Below are 19,476 nucleotides of genomic sequence, written 5' to 3' on the forward strand. Positions count from 1 at the left end.
GGAATGTCAGTGTTCTTCCATGGCCAGCGAAGAGCCTGGATCTCAATCCCATTGAGCACGTCTGGGACCTGTTGGATCGGAGAGTGAGGGCTAGGGCCATCCCCCCCAGAAATGGCCGGGAACTTGCAGGTGCCTTGGTGGAAGAGTGGGGTAACATCTCACAGCATGAACTGGCAAATCTGGTGCAGTCCATGAGGAGGAGATGCACTGCAGTACTTAATGCAGCTGGTGGACACACCAGATACTGACTGTTACTTTTGATTTTGACCCCCCCCCCCCTTGTTCAGGGACACATTATTCAATTTCTGTTAGTCAAGTCTGTGGAACTTGTTCAGTTTGTCTCAGATGTTGAATCTTATGTTCATACAAATATTTACAGATGTTAAGTTTGCTGAAAATAAACACAGTTGACAGTGAGAGGTCATTTTTTTGTTGTTGCTGAGTTTATATACTGTATATACACACCCACTCATCTTGTATGTATGTGCCTCAGTATTATAACTTTATATGCCTTCAGAAAGTATTCACACCCCTTGCCTCGCGAAAAAGGGCACCTATTCCCTTTGAGCATGGTGAAGTTATTCATTACACTTTGCATGGTGTATCAATACACCCAGTCACTACAAACTCGGTTGCCGGAGAGGAAGGAAACCGCTCAGAGATTTCACCATGAGGCCAATGGTGACTAACCTCTCTAGGGTACGTGAGACGGTAGCGTCCCACCTCTTCAACAGCCAGTGAAACTGCAGGGCGCCAAATTCAAAACAACAGAAATCCCATAATTAAAATTCCTCAAACATACATGTATTTTACACCATTTTAAAGATACACTTGTTGTAAATCCAGCCACAGTGTCCGATTTCAAAAAGGCTTTACGACGAAAGCAAACCAAACGATTTATGTTAGGTGAGTGCCTATTCACAGAATTACACAGACATTTTTCCAGCCAAAGAGAGGATTCACAAAAAGCAGAAATATAGATCAAATGAATCACTAACCTTTGATCTTCATCAGATGACACTCATAGGACTTAATGTTACACAATACATGTATATTTTGTTCGGTAAAGTTCATATTTATATAAAAAAATCTGAGTTTACATTGGCGCCTTACGTTCAGAAGTTCCAAAACATCCTTTGATTTTGCAGAGAGCCACATCAATTTACAGGAATACTCATAATAAACATTGCTAAAGATACAACTGTTATGCATGGAATATTAGATTCACTTCTCCTTAATGCAACCGCTGTGTCAGATTTCAAAAAAGCTTTACGGAAAAAGCAAACCATGCAATAATCTGAGTCGGCGCTCAGAGCCCAATCAAGACACAAATATATCCACCATATAATGCAGTCAACAGAACTCAGAAATAACATTATAAACATTCACTTACCTTTGATGATCTTCATCAGAATGCACTCCCAGGAATCCCAGTTCCACAATAAATGTTTGTTTTGTTCGATAATGTCCATCATTTATGTCCAAATTCCTCGTTGTTCTAGCGTTCAGTACACTTTCCAAACTCACGACGCGCGGGCAAGTCCAGCGGAAAGTACGGACGAAAAGTTAAAGTTATATTACAGTCCGTAAAAACATGACAAACGAAGTATTGAATCAATCTTTAGGATGTTTTTAACATAATACTTCAATAATGTTCCAACCGGAGTATTCCTTTGTCTTCAGAAGTGCGATGGAACAGAGCTCGCTCTCACGTGAACGCGCATGTTTAGGTCATGATAGACCTTACTCATTCCCCTCTCCTTCGGCCCCACTTCACAGTAGAAGCATCAGACAAGGTTCTAAAGACTGTTGACATCTAGTGGAAGCCTTAGGAAGTGCAACATTACCAATATCCCACTGTATCTTCAATAGGAGCTGAGTTGAAAATCGACCAACCTCAGATTTCCCACTTCCTGGTTCTATTTTTTCTCAGGTTTCTGCCTGCCATATGAGTTCTGTTATACTCACAGACATCATTCAAACAGTTTTAGAAACGTCAGAGTGTTTTCTATCCAAATCTACTAATAATATGCATATTCTAGCTTTTATGGCTTTGTAGCAGGCCGTTTACTCTGGGCATGCTTTTCATCCGGACGTGAAAATACTGCCCCCTACCCCAAAGAAGTTAAAACAGTTAGAGTTTAATGGCTGTAATAGGTGGAAACTGAGGATGAATCAACAACATTGTATTTACTCCACAATACTAACCTAACCACAGAGATGCATACAAAGCTCACCCTCCATTTGGCAAATCTGACCATATCTCCATCCCCTTAATTCCAGTTTACAATCAAAAACTCAAACCGGAAGTACCAGTGATGCGCTCAATATGGAAGTAGTCAGATGAAGCGGACACTAAGCTTCAGGACTGTTTCGCTAGCACAGATTGGAATATGTTCCGGGATTCATCCGATGGCATTGAGTAGTTTACCACATCAGTCATCGGCTTCATTAATAAGTGCATTGACGACGTCATTCCCGCTGTGACCGCACGTACTAACCAAAAACCATTACAGGCAACATCCACACTGATCTAAAGGGTAGAGCTGCCGCTTTCAAGAAGCGGGACACAAATCTGGACGCTTATAAGAAATCCCGCTATGCCCTCCGACGAACCATAAAACAGGCAAAGTGTCAATACAGGCCTAAGATCAAATCCTACTACACCAGCTCTGACGCTCGTCGAATGTGGCAGGGCTCGCAAACTATCACGGATTACAAAGGGAAACCCAGCTGCGAGCTGCCCAGTGACGCAAACCTACCAGATGAGCTAAATGCCTTCTATGCTTTGAGGCAAACAACACTGAACCATGCATGAGAGCATCAGCTGTTCCGGACGATTGTGTGATCACGCTCTCTGTAGCCGGTGTGAGTGAGAACCTTTTAAACAACTTAATATTCACAAGGCCGCAGCGCCAGACAGATTACCAGGACGCATACACCGAGCATGCGCGGACCCAACTGTCAGGTGTTTTCACTGACATTTTCAACCTCTGCCTGACCCAGTCTAATATCTACATGTTTCAAGCAAACTATCATAGTCCCTGTGCCCAAAAACACCAAGGCAACCTGTCTAAATGATTATTGTCCCGTAGCACTCATATCTATAGCCATAAAATGCTTTGAAAGGAGGGTCATGGCTCACATCAACGTCATCATCCCAGACACCCCGGATCCACTTCAATTCGCATGCCGCCCCAACATATCCACAGATGACACAATCTCTTATTGCACTCCACACTGCCTTTTCCCACCTGGACAAAAGGAACACCAACGTGAGAATGCTGTCCAATGACTACAGCTCAGTGTTCAACACAACAGTGCCCACAAAGCTCATCACTAAACTAAGGACCGTGGGATTAAACACCTCCCTCTTAAATTGGATACTGGACTTCCTGACAGGTCACCCCTAGGTGGTGAGGGTAGGAAAAAAATACATCCGCCACGCTGACCCTCAACACAGGGGCCCCTCAGGAGTGTATGCTTAGCCTCCTCCTGTATTCCGTGTTCACCCACGACTCCAACATCATTAAGTTTGCAGACGACCTGACGGTGGTAGGCCTGAGTACCGGCGTCGATGAGACAGCCTGTAAGGCTGAGGTCAGAGACGACAACAACCTCTCCCTCAAAGGAGCTGGTCGTGGATTACACGAAACAGAGGGTCGAGCACACCCCCATTCACATCGAAGGGGCTGTAGTGGAGATGGTCAAGAGCTTCAAGTTCCTCAGTGTCCTATCATGGTCCTAACTAGGGATGCACAATATATTGGTAAGCATATCTGAATCGGACGATATTAGCTAAAATGCCAACATCCGGCATCGGCCCGATGTCTAGTTTAACGCCGATGTGCAAAACCGATGTCTAAGCTGACGTGCATACCTATATAACGTAGGTAGATGACGTAATGGCTCCAGGAAAAATGCAGCGCTACATGTGCAACACAGCATTCCTAACCTAGCCCACAATGTCTGCTGTGTGGATCTATCTTGAGGTTTCAAAGGAAGATAAAAGGCCATATGCAACATTTGTGATGCTATTATTTACCGAGGAGGGGAGAAGGTTAAATCCTAATTACTTATTTGAAAGTGCATCACCCCCACGTTCAGCGACTAAATAAACTAAGCGCACACTTCCAACAAGTTCAAGTCGAGCAGTCATTTGAAAGAGTAAGACAATTTCAGCGAGACAACTGAAAGGCGAAATCTATCAACGTCAAGATGATGGAATTCATTGCCCTAGACCACAGGTGTCAAACTCATTCCATGGAGGGCCGAGTGTCTGCGGGTTTTCGCTCCTCCCTTGTACTTGATTGATGAATTAACATCACTAATTAGTTAGGAACTCCCCACACCTGGTTGTCTAGGGCTTTATTGAAAGGAAAAACCAAAAACCTGCAGACACTAGGCCCTCCGTGGAATGAGTTTGACACCCCTGCCCTAGACAATCAACCGTTCTCTGTTGTGGATGATGTTGGCTTTCGCCGACTGATTGATCACCTTGAGCCCCGGTACACACTACCAAGTAGGCACTATTTTTCAGATGTTTCCCTACCGGAGTTACACAGTATTGTTGAAACGCACATCCATGAGCTACTTGCTATGGGCATCACTGCTATTAGTTTCACGACTGACATTTGGACCAGCGATGTCAGCCCCATGAGCATGTTGAGTCTGACATCACAGTGGGTCGATAAGGATTTCGTACTGAGGAAAGCCGTATTGCATGCTCAGGAATTTGCTGGTTCTCATACCACTGCTGCCATTTCAATGGCATTTGAGAGCATGTTTGAAACTTGGAAACATGAACACAATCCTAGCTCCATTCGAACAACTGACTCAGAAATAAGCTCATCAACTGCGTCTGCAGCAGACGTTAAACCCTCTGTCATGGCATTGAAACGCCTGCTCAACAAAACTTCCGACACAGACCGTCGAGTTAAAACTTGCAAAAGTACTCTACTAGAGGTTGTGAATAAGCCATTCGGTGGCATTCTCTCTGAGCCTCTTTACTGTGTCGCCACCATGCTCGATGCTAGGTACAAGGACCGCTACTTCGATGCAGACAAGAAACAGGATTTACGTGAAATGTTAGACACAGCTGGACCAGATGGAAACAGCCACAGTGACAGTGCACACCGAGGAAGAGGACCCATGGACAGACAGAGCTGAAACTTCACTGCTTGACATGTATGATGAAATCCTGGTTGAGAATGAAATGACTGAACAAATTACTAATGAAACAGCACAGCTGTAAGTGAAAGAACTATGTTTTGATGATGTTTTACTGGTAATGGGGACAAATGTAATTGGCAACAAAAAAACTGTTTGGTCAGTGTGTGTGTTTCAACTATTTAACTGTACTAGAATGCTTAAAAGGTGCAAAAGTTTTTAAATATCGGTATAAGATTTTTTGGCAAGGAAAATCTTGGATATAGGTATCGGCCAAAAATGTCATATCGGTGCATCCCTAGTCCTAACACACCAACACAGTCATGAAGAGGGCACGACAATGCCTCTTTCCCCTCAGGAGGCTGAAAAGATTGTCCCTCAGATCCGCAAAATTATACAGCTGCACCATTGATAGCATCTTGACTGGCTGCATCATCGCTTGCGTTCGGCATCCGTTCGGCTACAGAGGGTAGTGTGTATGAGCTCCCTGTCACCCAGGACCTCTACCAGGCAGTGGCAGAAGAAGGCCCTAAAAATAGTAAAAGATTCCAGCCACCCAAGTCAGTCTGTTCTCTCTGCAACCGCACGGCAAGTGGTACTGGACCGCCAAGTCTTCGACCAAAAGGCTCCTGAACATCTTCTACCCGGACTTTCTGCTTTTCACCTATACCTACACTACCGTGTAAAGGTTTGGGTTCACTTAGACATTTCCTTGCTTTTCTTTCAAAAACAAATGTTTTTGTCCATTAAAATAACATCAAATTGATCAGAAATACAGTGTAGCCATTGTTAATGTTGTAAATGACTATTGTAGCTGGAAACAGCAGTTTTTTTAATGGAGTATCTACATAGGCGTACAGAGGCCCATTATCAGCAACCATCACTCCTGTGTTCCAATGGCACGTTGTGTTAGCTAATCCAAGTTTATCATTTTAAAAGGCTAATTGATCATTAGAGAACCCTTTTGCAATTATGTTAGCACAGCTGAAAACGGTTGTGCTGATTTTAAGAAGCAATAAAACTGGCCTTCTTCAGACGAGTTGAGTATCCATTTCCCGGCTAGCCGAAGAAATCCGTCAAGCAATTCCTGGGCTTCAATTACCTCTTTTGCCAATTGACCTGGCCCCTTTGCTGCCGACACGGAGCCCCGCCGATCCATCACGACTGGTCTGCCGACGTAACCGTCCGAGGGTGTTTCTGCTAGCTGTCTGAATCGCTGTGCCTCCAGCTTGCCTAGCTACTCACTGGACCCTATGATCACTCAGCTACACATGCCTCTCCCTAATGTCAATATGCCTTGTCTATTGCTGTTTTGGTTAGTAATTGTTGTCTTATTTCACTGTAGCCTCCAGCCCTGCTCAATATGCCTTAGCTAGCCCTTATGTTCCACCCCCCACACATGCGGTGACCACACCTGGCTTAAATAGTGCCTCTAGAGACAACCTCTCTCATCGTCACTCAATGCCTAGGCTTACCTCCACTGTACTCACATCCTACCCTTGTCTGTACATTATGCCTTGAATCTATTCTTCCGCGCCCAGAATCCTTCTCCTTTTACTCTCTGTTTCGAACGCACTAGACGGCCAGTTCATTTAGCCTTTAGCCGTACTCTTATCCTACTCCTCCTCTGTTCCTCTTGTGATGTAGAGGTTAACCCAGGCCCTGCAGCCCCCAGCATCACTCCCATTCCCCAGGCACTCTCATTTGTTGACTTCTGTAACTGTAAAAGCATTGGTTTCATTCATGTTAACATTAGAAGCCTCCTCCCTAAGTGTGTTTTATTCACTGCTTTAGCACACTCCGCCAACCCGGATGTCCTAGCCGTGTCTGAATCCTGGCTTAGGAAGGCCACCAAAAATCATGAAATTTCCATCCCTAACTATAACATTTTCCGACAAGATAGAACTGCCAAAGGGGGCAGAGTTAGCCTGCAGAGTTCTGTCATACTATCCAGGTCTGTGCCCAAACAATTCTAGCTTTTACTTTTAAAAATACACCTTTCCAGAAACTGCCGCCGCTTGTTATAGACCCCGTCAGCCCCCAGCTGTGCCCTGGACACCATATGTGAATTGGTCGCCCCCCATCTATCTTCAGAGTTCGTACTGTTAGGTGACCTAAACTGGGACATGCTTAACACCCCAGCCGTCCTACAATTTAAGATAGATGCCCTCAATCTCACACAAATGATCAAGGAACCTACCAGGTACAACCTGATATCATCCTAACCAACTTGCCCTCTAAATACACCTCTGCTGTCTTCAACCAGGATCTCAGCGATCACTGCCTCATTGCCTGCATGCGTTATGGGTCCGCAGTTAAACGACCACCCCTCATCACTGTCAAACACTCCCTATAACACTTCAGCGAGCAGGCCTGGCCTTCTAGGCAGAGTTGCAAAGAAAAACCCATATCTCAGACTGGCCGATATAAAATAAAAAGAACACACACTGGAAATCTGCCTAGAATGCCAGCATCCCGGAGTCGCCTCTTCACTGTTGACGTTGAGACTGGTGTTTTGCGGGTACTATTTAATGAAGCTGCCTGTAAATTATATCATAAATAGGACTGGTGAAGTTATGTCACATATGTAGCTAACAAAAAATATGAAAATGTCTGCTCTATCCAAAATTACAATCAACTAATTGCAGCATTACCACAAAAATGGGGCGGCAGGTAGCCTTGGGGTTAGAGCATTGGGCCAGTAACTGAAAGGTTTCTGGATCGAATCCCCAAGCTGACAAGGTAAAAAATCTGTTGTTCTGCCCCTGAACAAGGCAAGTAAACCACTGTTCCCGGTAGGCCGTCATTGTAATTAAGAATTTGTTCTTAACTGACTTGCCTTGGTAAATAAGTAGGGAACTTTTCTGTCGGCCCTGCATTAAATACCAAAATTGGTTAAGGAAAATTGTAATAAATAAAAAACGATACCAGTTTCATTAGAGGACCAAAAAATGGACAGCTGTGCCATACAGATTGCAAAATAGTTGGGAAGAGATTTTCAATGTACCGATTCCTTGGCACATTCAGAACTTTAAGGTTTTCAGTTTGAATTATTTTACAAAATTCTTGCAACCAAAGAATTTTACATACAGTATTTGGGGGATACAACCATCCCAGCTGTGCAGATTTTGCTGCGAAGAGACAGAATCATTAGATCATTTGTTTTGGTACTGTCCATATGTTGCTTGTTTTTGGTCGCAGGTTCAGGAATGGCTGAATAATTGCAACATTTACCTGGAGCTCTGCAAATAGCTGTCACAATTGTTGAGAGCAGGAGGCAGTCGCAGGTTTAGAACTACTGAATTTATTAAAGCACTCATATATAAAAATACATAAAAGCGGGACGAAACCCAAAGTGCAAAAATTAAAAAGTACTCAGTAAATAGGAGAGATTCCTCTCAGCAAAACAAGCAACATTTACAAAGACCGACAAAGCAAATGACAGAGGGAGTATATATACAGTGATAGAGTGGGGATTGGAATCAGGTGTGTGTGTAATGTTGACAAGACATTGCCGGGGTTGATGAGTGAAGGGCGTTTTGCTAGCAGCAGGTTCAGCAACCGCGAGAAGGCCGGCGACGCCGAACGCCTGAGCTGGACAGGAGGGGGAGCCAAAGCGAAGGTTGGTGTGACAATAGCACTGCTGGGTGATTTGGAAAGTCATAGTGAATCGATCAATAATACACTTAGCAGAAATGTATCTTTACTCTGCAATCTTTATAAACTATCAGAATAAAAAGGTTCAGAACTTTTGTTAAAATACTCCAAAAACATGAATCCTGTTTGCAACAAAAGTAAAAAGTAATACTGCAAAAAAATGTGGCAAGCAATTAACTTTTTGTCCTAAATACAAAATGTGTTAGGTTGTCTAGCAATGATCAACAACCAATTTGACAGAGCTTGAAGAATTTTGAAAAGAATAATGGGCAAAAGTTGCACAATCCAATTGTGGAAAGCTCTTAAATACTTACCCAGCAAGACTAACAGTTGAAATTGCTGCCAAAGGTTATTCTACAAAGTATTGTCTCAGGGGTGTGAATACTTATGCAAATTAGATATTTATGTATTTCATTTTCGATACATTTGCCGAAAACTCTAAAAACTATTTTTCACTTTGTCATTTAAAATAAATCTATTTAATCCATTTTGAATTTAGGCTATAACACAACAAAATGTGTAATATGTAAAGGGGTATGAATACCTTCTGAAGGCACTGTAGCTCTATCTCAGACAGACAGGATGTCTCTGTTCCACAGCCAACTCAGCTCTCCTTCTCTCTCTCTCCATCGCACTACCACTTTGTGTGTGTGTGTGTGTGTCCATGCCTATGTGTGCACATGCATGCCTGTGCGTACATACAGTATGTGTGTTTACTCCTGTGTTTTCTCTTCCCTGCAGGTCGTGGTTTCCTGAAGCTGGAGGACTTTAGAGCAGCCTTCAGTAGAGTGGCTCCTCGTCTGCCTGAGAGGACTGTCCTGGAGGCCTTCAGGTACTGGGGATGGGATGGGAATTGGTTGGGAAAGTGGATGGAAATGGGAAGAAGGGATGGGATGGGATGGGGAAAGGGTTGGGAAGGAGTTAGGAATGGGTTAAAGTTTCACGTTTCATTAGTCGTATATACAGCATACACATGGTATACAACGTCCAACGAAGAGCTTGAAGGTTCCCGCTCAATAATGCAGTAAGAAATAATCAAGTAAAAGAATAAAAAGTAAATGGCGCGATAGAATAAAACATTTAGTGTAAATACAGGAAGGCACTCAGCAATTTATAGTGCAATATTTGCATGTGTGTCGGGGACGGGGGGATTGGAGGATAAGTCTTTAAATTGTGCAGTATTTAGAAATAAATACAATTCTAGTAGCAAAAGTCGTAATGTGTGTGTGTGTGTGGCATGAACGTACTATATGTGTGTGCCTGAGTGAGTGCTTGTATGCTAAGGTACGGAGAGTCAGTGCAGGTGGTCAGTGTTCAGCAGTCTGATGGCTTGTGGATAGAAAATATTTCTGAGCCTGTTGGTCTGATACTTTCTGTCCGACGGTAAGGGAGTGAACAGTCTGTGGCTGGGGTATGTAGGATCCTTGATGATGCTGCGGGACTTCCTCAGGCACAGTTTTGAGTAGATGTCCTGAATGGGTGGGAGCACGGCCCAAGTGATGCACTGGGCTGTCTTCACAACTCGCTGGAGGGCCTTGCGGTCGTGGGCGGAGCAGGTCCCATACCAGGCAGTGATGCAGCCAGGCAGGACGCTCTAGATGGTGCAGTGGTAGTATTTGAGGAGGCGTGTCGAATTTCTTCAGCTGCCTTAGGAAGTAGAGGTGCTGTTGCGCCCTCTTGACAAGAGTGGTGGTGGTGTCGGTCCATATCAAGTTCTTAGTGATACGTACTTCGAGGAACGTAACTGCGGACTCTCTCCACTGCAGTCCCGTCGATGTGGATCGGGGCGTGTCCTCTCCTCTGCTTCCTGAAGTCAACAATCAACTCCTTTGTTTTTGCAGAAGTTGAGGGAGAGGTTGTTGTCCTGGCACCACAATGACAGTTTACAGTGCCTTCAGAAAGTATTCACCCCTTTTTCCACATTTAGTTGTTAAAGCCTGAATTTAAAATGTATTACATTTATATATTTTGTCAACAGCCTACATAGCCCAAAAATATGCTGTCATGTGAAAGTGGAATTATATATTATTTTAAAACTGAAGTGTCTCCTCAATAAGTATTCAACCCCTTTTTGTTATGGCAAGCCCAAAAATGTGCTTAACAAGTCACATAATAAGTTGCATGGACTTACTCTGTGTGCTGTAATAGTGTTTAACATGATTTTTGAAGGACTACCTCATCTCTTTACCCCACACATACACTACCTTTCAAAAGTTTGGGGTCACTTAGAAATGTCTTTGTTTTTGAAAGAAAATCACTTTTTTTTGTCCATTAAAATATCATCAAATTGATCAGAAATACATTGTTAATGTTGTAAATGACTATTGTAGCTGGAAACGGCTGATCTTCAGTTTCTCGGCAATTTAAATAAAATAAATAAATTCGTCCCGTTTGCAACAAGGCACTAAAGTAATACTGTGGAAAAAAAATGGCAAAGCAATTCACTTTTCTCCAGAATATAAAGTGTTATGTTTAGGAAAAATCCAATGCAACACATTACTGAGTACCATTCTCCATATTTTCAGGCATAGTGGTGGCCGCATCAAAAACACATTTTCATTTTGAATTCAGGCTGTAACACAACAAAATGTGAAATAAGTCAAGGGGTGTGAATACTTTCTGAAGGCACTGTACCTCTCCCCTGTAGGCTGACTCGTCGTTGTTAGTGATCAGGCCTACAACCATGGTGTCATCAGAAAACTTGACGATGGAGCTGGTGTCATGCTTAGCCACGCAGTCGTGGGTGAACAGGGAGTACAGCAAAGGGCTGAGGACGCATGCCTTGGGGGCCCATGTGTTGAGAGTCAGTGTGGAGGAGATTGGGCATGGGTTTATAGAAAGGATAGAAAGGGTTTTGGGATGGGAAATGGTTTTGGAAAGGGGTTGGGAATGCTATCAGGCTCTCTTTTACTGTAAATCAATGTTGGTCGACATGGCCACTGTATCCCAAATGGTGGGTTTAGTTGTTCACACAGGTGTTCTCAGTCCAGTCAAATAATTTGTATTTATTTAGCTATGAAAAAATTTACAGATTTTTCCCGTATCATATAAGACATGGCAAAATGTGTAGAATTGCAGGAAATTGGATTTAAAACTGCTAAAAATGTATCTCTGCCAAAAATAGGGGTGTGAACAGTTTGGGGTTACATGGGTTGCGAGGTGGGGGTTTGTTACTATGCCTATAAATGACAATATCCATCCGGACCTTTGCCACCTAGGACATTTACAGTATGTGACCGGACCTTCTCAAATAGTACCCCCTGCCCTACATAGTGCACTACTTTTGACCAGGGCCCGGTTTCCCTAAAGCATATCGAGGCTAAGTATCATTGTAAGAACCTTCGTAGGAGCATAATTAAATCTCCGAGATGTTTCCCCGAGCCACCGTTACTAAAGTTGCACTTGAAAACGCTTGTTGTTTACGGACGGCCTCAGACCAATCGCCGAACAGCTAAGTGCGTCGTTAAATCATTTTTTGCCCTTCCGCATCACTTTATACACAGGAGATCTCGGCTAAACATAATCGCTCTGTGTCCGCCGATAACTTCAGAACAAAGTTGACTACAAATACAAAGTTGCAAAGTCTTTGCAATTGTTACAAACATGCAAAGGATAAAAAATATTCTTCAATTTAAAATCGAGGTGACTGCATTAAAAGACAAATGCAGAATAGGTTAGGCCTATATATTCAAATCATATTGAGATCAATTTAATGTCCATTCAATTGAGTTCTATTTTGTAATTGTAGGCTACTGTGTAACATCATATGTGCGAAATCTACGATGGTGCATTATTATAGGGTAAGCATTAGAATAAGCCACCTCAATATTTGCAGCCATCAGGGATAATATATCTAGCAGCTGATCTGTCATCAGAAGTGGCGATTTTAACATGTCAGTATTGAAGATGTGAATGGAGAAAGCTGATCAGAGACCACCTGTTACGCGAGTGCAGCAAGGAGCCAAGGTAAGTTGCTAGCTAGCATTTAAACTTATCTTATAAAAAACAATCAATCTTCACATAATCACTAGTTAACTACACATGGTTGATGATATAACTAGGTTAACTAGCTTGTCCTGCGTTGCATATAATCAATGCAGTACCTGTTCATTTATCATCGAATCACAGCCTACTTCGCCAAACGGGTGATGATTTAACAAAAGCACAATCGTTGCTCCAACGATGCACTTAGTGAAAGTTCTCCTTGTGTGGTGTTTTGGGAAATGCATGTGAGTTGTTCTGCCATTTATAGCAACGATGCATCGTTAAAACACTCGTAAACTTAAGTTCCATAGCTATTGCGAAACCAGGCCCAGAGCCCTATGGGAATCTTAATAAGGAATAGGGTGCTATTTTGGACGCAGACATAGATGGCAATGCTGGGCTCATTCCAGGGCAATGCTGAGCTCATTCTGTGTCTGCCTCCCCCTGTCTCCTTCTCCCTCTCTCCTCCCCTCCCTCTCTCATCCCTTGTCGCCTTCTCCCTCTTTCGTCTCCTGTCTCCTTCTCCCTCTTTCCTCTCCGGTCTCCTTCTCCCTCTTTCCTCCCCGGTCTCCTTCTCCCTCTCTCCTCCTCTCCTCCCACTCTCATCCCTTGTCCCCTTCTTCCTCTCCTCCTCTTCTCCCTTTCTCCTCCTCTTCTCCCTCTCTCCTCCCCGGTCTCCTTCTCCCTCTCTCCTCCCCGGTCTCCTTCTCCCTCTCTCCTCCTCTCCTCCCACTCTCATCCCTTGTCCCCTTCTTCCTCTCCTCCTCTTCTCCCTCTCTCCTCCTCTTCTCCCTCTCTCCTCCCCGGTCTCCTTCTCCCTCTCTCCTCCCCGGTCTCCTTCTCCCTCTCTCCTCCTCTCCTCCCACTCTCATCCCTTGTCCCCTTCTTCCTCTCCTCCTCTTCTCCCTCTCTCCTCCTCTTCTCCCTCTCTCCTCCCCGGTCCCATTCTCCCTCTCTCCTCCCCGGTCTCCTTCTCCCCCTGTCCTCCCCTGTGTTCAGTTAGGCTACCTTTTTTAAAACAGCATGACAGATAGCAAAGGGAATGAATAGAGGAGAAGGGAGGGGGCCTGGCAGGGAAAGGGGGAGTGCGCAAGAGAAAGGGAAAAGAGTCATATTTAGCGTGAAAGTGGGGAGTTTAAAAAAGCTAAAGTGTGTTTGTGTACGTGTGCATAGAGTTTATCTGTGTGCCCAGGGCTGTGTTTAGTCCAGATTATCTCTCCAAAGTGATAAATAATAACACTTACCCTGAGGGAAGGAGCGAAGGAGGAAGAGAGAGAACATGCTTGTTCTTCATACACCTCGGAATAGAACTAAAGCAGTCCGAATGTGTTGCGGTGTGTGTTTTTAAGTGTGTGTGCAGCAATGTGTTGTGTGTATCATGTGTGTGTTCTCTCTGTCCTTTCAGTCCCTTGCCATGTCCTTTCTGTCATAATCACAGAACAATGGATCACAGAATCACACCATTAACACCACACAAGCGTGTGTGTGTGTGTTTGTGCACACAAACGTTCTCTAACACACACACGTGTAAATACACACACACACATTTACGGCGTGCACCTGCTGCCTCCTTTTTATTTGCTCCAGATTTACGGCCGCGTGCCGCCGAGCTCTTGCTCACACACACCATTAACACGGCAACCGCTCGCCTGGTTACTGTCTCCATGACAACGTGGCAACGCAGTGCCTACCATCGCACCTTCAGCAGAACCTGCAGTTGTTTTCCCCCCTTTTCCTTTCTCTCTTTGACTCTCTCTTTTGTTAGTTATTTTTCTTTCTATCCTTCCTCCTTTATTTTTCTCTCTTTTACCTCTCCCTCCTTCCTTCCCTTTTTTTCTTCTCTCTGTTTTCCTCACCCATCCCTCTCGATCTTTCTCTCTACCTCTTTTGTTGCTCTTCCTCTGCTTCTCCTTTGTTGCTCCTCTCGCTCTCTGTCTCCACAGCAACTATCAGTCTTGTGGTCGCCCTTCACACTCGTAACCGTATACGGGTTAAACATGACAGATTTGGGCAGTAATAAGCTCTTCAATTGGAACGTAGCGGCTGTACAGCAACGTGCTATACATGGCGTCAGAGCTCTGGCTCTGCTGTACGGGTTCTCAATGACAGCCGTTCTGAACTTGAGCACCGCACCTGACAAGAAGTTGCCCCCATCCCTCCCGCTAATTGGGCAACTTTTGCAACTGTTTTTGTTGTCTGAGTGATGGAAATGCTATAAATGTAAGATGGCTCGATGTATTTTGAAAGAAAAGACATTGAGGATTATAATAAACACAGCTTTGATGTCGTACAAGCAAGCCAAACACACGTGAGTCCAAATGTCCACTTCACATCTCCAAATCATACATTTCATGTCATTATATACAGTGTCAATGTTTAGGATCACTATGTTTGATCTACAGTTACAAGATGACATGTCACCATACACTGGGTTGTTCTGAACAGAATGAGCCAATGTTTGTTTGTTTGAAGGAAATTCACTGCGGCATACACACCTGGGATGCACTCACGACTCCTTTCTATGCGCACCAAAATGACCATCAATTGCCTTGTGAAAGGCTAACACTTTGAGATCGTATTTTATAACTTAGCTAGTCATGTTGGCAATAGAACAAGCTTTCAAATCATGCCCACATGACCCGGATTGCGATTTCTAATGGCCGTTTTTGGATTATGTAAACAACGACAGTAATTGTGTGATGCTGGGGAGCCGGGTTGTGTTCCAAACAAAACAACAAGTGTGCTTGCTGTAGTTCCTCAACGGCACAGCTAGGAGAGCTAAAAAAAAGTACCTCGGTTTCTTTGAGTCATAAAAGTGCATTGAAATTGCTTAGGAACTGTGCACACTTTGGAAAGGTGTATGGCCACTTGGAGGCACCGGTTATTCCTCTCATTTAAACCATTGTATTTTTTTTTTCTTCTGTTGTACCAACCCCATATTTTCTCCCCAATTTCGTTATATCCAATTGCGATCCAATCGCTGCAAATTAGAGGTTGACCGATTAATTAGGGCCGATTTCATTTTTGGATGCCGATTATGGCCGAGTACATTGCATTCCACGAGGAAACTGCGTGGCAAGCTGACCACCTGTTACGCGAGTGCAGCAAGGAGCCAAGGTAAGTTGCTAGCTAGCATTTAAACTTATCTTGTAAAAAAAAATCAATCTTCACATAATCACTAGTTAACTACACATGGTTGATGATATAACTAGGTTAACTAGCTTGTCCTGCGTTGCATATAATCAATGCGGTGCCTGTTCATTTATCATCGAATCACAGCCTACTTCACCAAAAGGGTGATGATTTAACAAAGCACAATCGTTGCATGAATGTACCTGAACCATAAACATCAATGCCTTTCTTAAAATCAATACACAGAAGTATATTTGTTTAAACCTGCATATTTAGTTAAAAGAAATTCATGTTAGCAGGCAATATTAACTAGGGAAATTGTATCACATCTCGTGCGTTCATTGCACGCAGAGTCAGGGTATATGCAACAGTTTGGGCTGCCTAGCTCGTTGCGAACTAATTTGCCAGAATTTTACATAATTATGACATAACATTGAGGGTTGTGCAATGTAACAGCAATATTTAGACTGATGGTTGCCACCCGTTCGATAAAATACGGAACGGTTCCGTATTTCACTGAAAGAATAAACATTTTGTTTTCCAAATGATCGTTTTCGGATTTGACCAAATGAATGACCAAAGGCTTGTATTTCTGTGTTTATTATATTATAATTAAGTCTATGATTTGATAGAGCAATCTGCCTGAGCGGTGGTAGGCAGCAGCAGACTCGTAAGCATTCATTCAAACTTTACTGCGTTTGTCAGCAGCTCTTAGCAATGCTTGAAGCACAGCGCTGTTTATGACTTCAAGCCTATCAACTCCTGAGATTAGGCTGGCAATACTAAAGTGCCTATAAGAACATCCAATAGTCAAAGGTATATGAAATACAAATGGTATAGAGAGAAATAGTCGACGCGTCATAATTCCTTTAATAACTTAAACCTAAAACTTCTTAAGTGGGAATATTGAACCACCAGCTTGCATATGTTCTAAGCAAGGAACTTAAATGTTAGCTTTTTTACATGGCACATATTGCACTTTTACTTTCTTCTCCAACACTGTGTTTTTGCATTATTTAAACCAAATTGAGCATGTTTCATTATTTATTTGAGACTAAATAGATTTTATTTATGTATTACATTAAGTTAAAATAAGTGTTCATTCGGTATTGTTGGAATTGTCATTATTATATATCGGCCGATTTTAATCGGTATCGGTGTTGAAAAATCATAATCGGTCGACCTCTACTGCAAATCCCCAACAGGCTCAGGAGAGGCAACACTGTTCAACTAACGCCTGAAGTCAGCCTGCAGGTACCCGGCCCGCCACAAGGAGTCGCTAGAGCGCGATGAGCCAAGTAAAGCTGTGAATGGTGGCGTGTTCGGCCCTCCTTTTCCTGTAGTCCACAATCATCTCCTTTGTCTTGATCACGTTGAGGGAGAGGTTGTTGTCCTGGCACCACACTGCCAGGTCTCTGACCTCCTCCCTATAGCCTGTCTCATCGTTGTCAGTCTCAACGTCAACAGTGAAGAGGCGACTCCTGGAGGCTGGCCTTCTAGGCAGAGTTGGGGGAAGAAAAGCCATATCTCAGACTGGCCAATGAAAAGAAAATATTAAGATGGGCAAAAGAACAGACACTGGACAGAGGAACTCTGCCTAGAAGGCCAGCATCCCGGAGTCGCCTCTTCACTGTGGATGTTGAGACTGGTGTTTTGCGGATACTATTTAATGAAGCTGCCAGTTGAGGACTTGTGAGGCTTCTGTTTCTCAAACTAGACACTCTAATGTACTTGTCTTCTTACTCAGTTGTGCACCGGGGCCTCCCACTCTCTATATTCTGGTTAGAACCAGTTTGTGCTGTTCTGTGAAGGGAGTAGTACACAGCGTTGTACGAGATCTTCAGTTTCTTGGCAGTTTCTCGCATGGAATAGCATTAATTTCTCAGAACAAGAATAGACTGGCGAGAACAAGAATAGACTGACGAGTCTCAGAACAAAGGTCTTTGTTTCTGGCCATTTTGAGCCTGTAATCGAACCCACAAATGCTGATGCTCCAGATACTCAACTAGTCTAAAGAAGGCCAGTTTTATTGCTTCTTTAAATCAGAACAGTTTTCAGCTGTGCTAACATAATTGCAAAAGGGTTTTCTAATGATCAATTAGCCTTTTAAAATGATAAACTTGGATTAGCTAACACAACGTGCCATTGGAACACAGGAGTGATGGTTGCTGATAATGGGCCTCTGTACGCCTATGTAGATATTCCATAAAAAATCTGCTGTTTCCAGCTACAATTGTCATTTACAACATTAACAATGTCTACACTGTATTTCTGATCAATTTGATGTTATTTTAATGGACAAAAGAAGGACATTTCTAAGTGACCCCAAACTTTTGAACGATAGTGTGTGTATATGTTGAGTAATGCAAAATATGTAAACATTAGTGACTAGTGCTCCATTTATTAAAGTGGCCAGTGATTTCAAGTCTATGTATATAGGCAGCAGCCTCTAATGTGCTAGTGATTGGTGTTTAACAGTCTGATGGCCTTGAGATAGAAGCTGTTTTGATGCACCTGTTCTGACCTTGCCTTCTGGATGATAGCGGGATGAACAGGCAGTGGCTCGGGTGGTTGATGTCCTTGATGATCTTTTGGGCCTTCCTGTGACATCGGGTGCTGTAGGTGTCATGGAGTGCAGGTAGTTTGCCCCCGGTGATGTGTTGGGCAGACCTCACCACCCTCTGGAGAGCCCTGCGGTTGCGTGCGGAGCAGTTGCCGTACCAGGCAGTGATACAGAATGCTCTCAATTGTGCATCTGTAAAACCCTCACAAACTTTTAAGTGCCAAGACACATTTCTTCAGCCTCCTGAGGTTGAAGAGTCGCTGTTGCACCTTCTTCGCCACACTGTCTGTGTGGGTGGACCATTTCGGTTTGTCAGTAATATGTACGCTGGGGAACTTGAAGCTTTCCACCTTTTCCACTGCGGTCCCGTCGATGTGGATAGGGGGGTGCTCGATCTGCTGTTTTCTGAAGTCCAAGAACATCTCCTTTGTTTTGTTTGACGTTGAGTGAGAGGTTGTTTTCTTGGCACCACACTTCCAGAGCCCTCACCTCCGCCCTGTAGGCTGTCTCGTCATTGTTGGTAATCAGGCATACTACTACTGTTGTGTTGTCTGCAAACTTGATGATTGAGTTGGAGGCATGCGTTGCCACGTAGTCATGGGTGAACAGGGAGTATTGGAGGGGGCTGAGCACGCACCCTTGTGGGGCCCCAGTGTTGAGGATCAGCGAAGTGGAGGTGCTGTTTCCTACCTTCACTACCTGGGGGTGGCCCGTCAGGAAGTCCAGGATCCAGTTGCACAGGGCAGGGTTCAGACCCAGGGCCTCGAGCTTAATGATGAGCTTGGAGGGTACTATGGTGTTGATTGCTGAGCTATAGTCAATGAACAGCATTTTTACATAGGTATTCCTCTTGTCCAGATTGGATAGGGCAGTGTGCAGTATGATGGCGATTGCATCATCTGTGTAACTATTGGGGCGGTAAGCAAATTGAAGTGAGTCTAGGGTGACAGTTAAGGCAGAGGTGATATGAT

At 43.8% G+C, this 19,476-nt stretch overlaps 1 protein-coding gene across 2 annotated transcripts in view; it reads left to right on the forward strand.

Annotated features, from left to right (window-relative positions):
• efcab11 (EF-hand calcium binding domain 11) overlaps nucleotides 1–19,476 on the forward strand; it is a 78,541-nt gene that overhangs the window by 16,984 nt on the left and 42,081 nt on the right. For both annotated transcript variants that reach the window (XM_039009036.1, XM_039009037.1), the window contains one exon: nucleotides 9,568–9,658. In XM_039009036.1, coding sequence (XP_038864964.1) covers nucleotides 9,568–9,658 — 91 coding nt within the window. The remainder of the gene's footprint in view (nucleotides 1–9,567; nucleotides 9,659–19,476) is intronic.

The sequence above is a fragment of the Salvelinus namaycush genome, chromosome 15 (genome assembly GCF_016432855.1).
Source record: "Salvelinus namaycush isolate Seneca chromosome 15, SaNama_1.0, whole genome shotgun sequence".
NCBI classification, from domain to species: Eukaryota; Metazoa; Chordata; class Actinopteri; order Salmoniformes; family Salmonidae; genus Salvelinus; species Salvelinus namaycush.